This window comes from Otolemur garnettii, unplaced genomic scaffold, assembly GCF_000181295.1.
Source record: "Otolemur garnettii isolate 467f Iridium unplaced genomic scaffold, OtoGar3 scaffold00080, whole genome shotgun sequence".
In the NCBI taxonomy this organism is placed as follows: domain Eukaryota; kingdom Metazoa; phylum Chordata; class Mammalia; order Primates; family Galagidae; genus Otolemur; species Otolemur garnettii.
In genome coordinates, this window is record NW_003852475.1 from 3,739,787 (window position 1) to 3,744,266 (window position 4,480).

The following is a 4,480-nucleotide window of genomic DNA, read 5'->3' on the forward strand; positions in this document are numbered from 1 at the left end:
GTTTGGCGGGTCCGGGCTGGGGATTCGAACCCGCCACCTTAGGTGTACGTGGCTGGCGCCTTAGCCAGTTGAGCTATAGGCGCCGAGCCTACTTTCAGGTTTTATTCACATTTTTTTAAGATAAAATATTTAATTTGTTTTTATTATAAGAATTGAATTAACCTAAGTAACTGATTTTTAAAAAATTAAATTTAATTTTTGCTTAATAATTATATTCTTATCCTTCAGGTATATTGTATTATGTAAACTTTGTTTCTCTGGAGCAGTATATAAGATAATATTTTACTACTTTCTCTTATTTTACTTTGAAAACACATTAGTTAATATGGTTTTGGTAACATTAAAGATTCAATTGGTTACAAAGTGATAAATTTAGAAATTGTATCTTTTCACACAATTTTGCTTTATTACAGAAGAAAGGATCAAGGGAACATTTAGCCAAAGAGCAGGGAAGGAGGAGGGGCAGAGGGCAAGTGAAGTTGGTCAAGCCTCAGTGCAGCCTTACTGGGTGCATAGAGCCATCACAAGGGCAGTTGAAGACCCTGGGACAGGGTTTTGCAGAAAGAGCCAGGGAGGGGCTGAATTGCACAGCTGCCGATGTGCCACAAAATAATCCACCTGAAATTCAGTGCTTTTTTATTTATTCATTTATTTATTTTGAGACAAAGTCTCTATTATGCTGTTGAGAGTGCCATTGTGTCAGCATAGCTGACAGCAACCTCAAACTCCTGGGTTGAAGTGATCCTCCTGCCCCCGTCTCCCAAGTAGCTGAGACTACAGCTGCACACCACAACGCCTCTCAAATTTTCCTATTTTTAATAGAGATAGGATTTTGCTTTTGCTTAGTCTTGTCTTGAACTCCTCAGATCAAGCCATCCTCCTGCTTCAGCCTCCCAGAGTGCTAGGATTATAGGCATGAGCCTCCATGCCCAGCCAGAAAGGATGTTTTAAAGGCAGTTGTTTTGTTTTGTTGGGTTTGGGCTTTTTGTTTTTGTTTTTGTTTTGAGACAGATTCTCCCTTTGTTCCTCACAGTAGAGTGCTGTGGCATCATAACTCATAGCAACCTCAAACTCTTGGGCTTAAGCGATTCTCTTGCATCAGCCCCTGGGTAGCTGGGACTACAGGTGCCCACCACAAGGCCCAGCTATTTTTAGCAATGGAGTCTCTAGATCAGGCTGGTCTCCCAACTCCTGAGTTCAGGCAATCCACCCACCATGACCTCCCAGAGTTCTGGGATTAACAGGTGTGAGCCACTGCATCAGCTAAGAAACTAGTATTAAGTCTTGTGTTTCTCTGTTTTTCTCACTGTAAATGGATATCAAAGTCAGGGAATAGTTTATTTTATGTAGTCCTTTTATTTTCCTCTTTTAATAATCCAGTGTATAGTAAGAAAAGATACTAATCTTTGAATCTGTTTACACCTTCATTGAAAAGATGTCTGGATGAAAGTATCCAAAATGTTCACTGTAAGATTATGGGAAACTTATTTTATTTTTAATCTCTATCTATTGGCTGTTTTCCTATAATAAAAATGTTACTTATTATAATAAAAAATTGTTTAGAGTATGTCTATAGAGATAGAAAATAATATTTATTTTTCTTACATAAAATGCCCATTTTCCCTTGAAATAATTAGCAATAAGAACAAAGCCTCAAAATCAACATCAAAGTTCTCTCTAGTTTTATCTCTTATCAATAAATAAAGCTTACTGTCATCGAAAACAAATTTTTTAGAAAATTATAATTTAAAAGTTATTTATAACTTTTAACAAATTAAAAGTTGTAAAATAAGGACAGTGCCATCAAGTTCATAATGTGAAGTTTGAAGCTGTCCGTTATTTTCATTTTCATTCAGTTTTAATTTTGTTAGTGAAATATATGCAATATGCCCTAAAATTTAGGTATTTCCCACCTGCTAACAAAAACTAGTGAGTAACTTTGCAGTATCCCAAAGTGAAACATTTTCTCTTTAAATAAAATTGTGTTGGCCGGGATGGTGGCTCACGCCTGTAATCCTAGCACTCTGGGAGGCTGAGGGAGGTGGATGGCTTGAGCTCACAAGTTCAAGACCAGCCTGAGCAAAAGCGAGACCCCAACTCTACTAAAAATAGAAAAACTAAGGCAGGAGAATCACTTGAGCCTAAGAGTTGGAGGTTGCTATGAGCTATGACACCACAGCACGCTACCCAGGGCGACAGCTTGAGACTGTCTCAAAAACAAGCAAACAAAGAAAACTAAATTGTGTTATAGTCCTATAGGACGACAAGCCTGTACCTGAATCCCTTGGGCATAATGTGTCTCATAATTCAGAGTTTTTCAGAAAATATTATCTGTTAATAAGTTTGGTAGGGCCTTCAGACAGCACTCCCATAGTAAAACACTTCAGTAAAACATTTGAATATTTACTCTAAGTGAAAAAAATAAAGATTACTGTTAGTCTCAAGTCAGTTCAGGCTGCTTAAATCTTTTGGTTTTCCAAAAACTTGAGGGTTTTGGAATACTGGATAAGGTTTTGAGGATATTTTGTAAATTGTTAGTAGTATGACTTGTTTTCAGTCTCTATTGTAAATTGATTTTTTCCTTGTCTTTGAATTTTTCAGGTCAGCCCTTCATAAACCCAGATGGAAGTCCAGTTGTGTATAATCCTCCTATGACTCAACAGCCAATTAGACCCCAAGTGCCTGGACCTCCACAGCCACCTCTGCCACCCCCACCACCTCAACAACCAGCAGCTAATCACATTTTCTCACAGGTGCAAACATTCACAATTACATAATGCTAAGTACATGCCTTAACATACTTGGAACTAAATTCACTAATTATAATTGAGTTAGCAAAGTATCTCTTAGAACTTTATTTTCTGCTATCAGTAATGTCCCATGTACTACTCATGGGAAAAGAGGGTTAATTTCAAGAGCTTTTCATGTAATAAATGCTGATTATTAGAAAGATGGGAATTTTTTTAATCTCATGAGCTTAAAGAGTTTAATCTCACTCTTTCTGGTGAGTATTTTATTCCTTTATCACCACAGCAACAAATGGGCAAGAGGAGAAAGAAAAAACTAATAAAAGTGTTCATTGGCCCCGTAAGCAAAGTAAGTTAAGATTGACGAGATTAAACAGGAAAAAGTAAAATGGGTTACTTAGATTCTACAACATACTCTATCCATTCTACCTACATTAGGAGAGAGTGATAGACAAATTCTGTGAGTTAAAATTCCCAAAATTACTTTCAGTAATATGTTGAATTTGTATAAACATTTAGAGTTTATATATAACATCTTCACATTCAGTCTTCTTCCTCTCAAGATGTGTTATCCATCTTTGGAGAACTTAATCATACTGGCATAAACTATTTTATCTTTATTCTAATTTTTAATGGTTGTATCACATGTGAAAGACAGTTTTTACAGTTAGTTACAACCCTTTTTCCCTGTTAAGACTGTATAAATATTACATTACTGAGAATATGAAGGTTAATTACTCAGGAAAGAATTAGAATTATAAACTTGAACTGGAGAAGTTCAAGAAGTTTTGCTTGCTGTTGATATCATTTGTATTGCAGGTTGAAGAACATAGGAGCAGTTTAATTATGTTATCCAGTAGTATTAAAGTCATGAAAATAATGGTACCTCTGGCAATTAAGACTCCTAATACTAGGCAAGGAAAATTTTTTTTTTTAAAGTAGAAGGACTGATAGGTTTTTGGTACACCTCTACGGTAATACAAGGGAGTTCTTTTATGTGTAAGACATCACCTAAAACTATTCCCAAAGACTCCATGCCCTTTTCCCCACCATATTTGATTATATACACTGAGGCTGCATAAAACTTCTGACCTTCTTTGACTTGGCTTTACTCAGCTTAATGCCAAAGAGTTTCCTTTTTGTTTGTTTATTTATTTAAATTGAGACAGGGTCTCCCTCGGTCACCTACACTAGCATGCAGTGGTATGATCGTGGCCACTACAACCTCAAGCTCTTAGGTGCAAGTGATCCTCCTGGCTCAGCTTTTTGATTAACTAGGACTACAGGCATATTGCAACATGCTTGGCTACTTTTTTTAATTGTTGTAGAGACAGGATTTCACTTTGTTACCCAGGCTAGTCTATGATTTCCAGACCCTTCAGATGGACTACATTTGTTGAACATACAATAAAAAAAACCAGTTACTTTAGGTGAGTCCTGTTTTGCAGCCATTTGCAATTCAAATAGAAAAGTAAGTGCTAAGGCCTTTTCTTTAACTGGTGTCTGGATTTTACTCTCATCAGTCATCTAGCTCATGGTTTTCTCATTATTCTTTTAACATTTTGGGCGAAATTAACTCATTCTTTTGGTACTCATAGTCATCTTTCTTTTATCTCCTAGTAGATCAAAGCTTTTGTTTCATCTCACATTTACATAGGAGGTCAAGTTTTCTGTAAGAAAGTTATGTCCTAGGGTGGCGCCTGTGGCTCAGTGAGTAGGGCACAGGCCCCATA

At 36.5% G+C, this 4,480-nt stretch overlaps 1 protein-coding gene across 4 annotated transcripts in view; it reads left to right on the forward strand.

Annotated features, from left to right (window-relative positions):
- The window catches only part of R3HDM1 (R3H domain containing 1), a 153,186-nt gene that overhangs the window by 61,400 nt on the left and 87,306 nt on the right, over nucleotides 1-4,480 (forward strand). For all 4 annotated transcript variants that reach the window (XM_023515842.1, XM_023515843.1, XM_023515844.1 and 1 more), the window contains one exon: nucleotides 2,602-2,753. In XM_023515842.1, coding sequence (XP_023371610.1) covers nucleotides 2,602-2,753 — 152 coding nt within the window. The remainder of the gene's footprint in view (nucleotides 1-2,601; nucleotides 2,754-4,480) is intronic.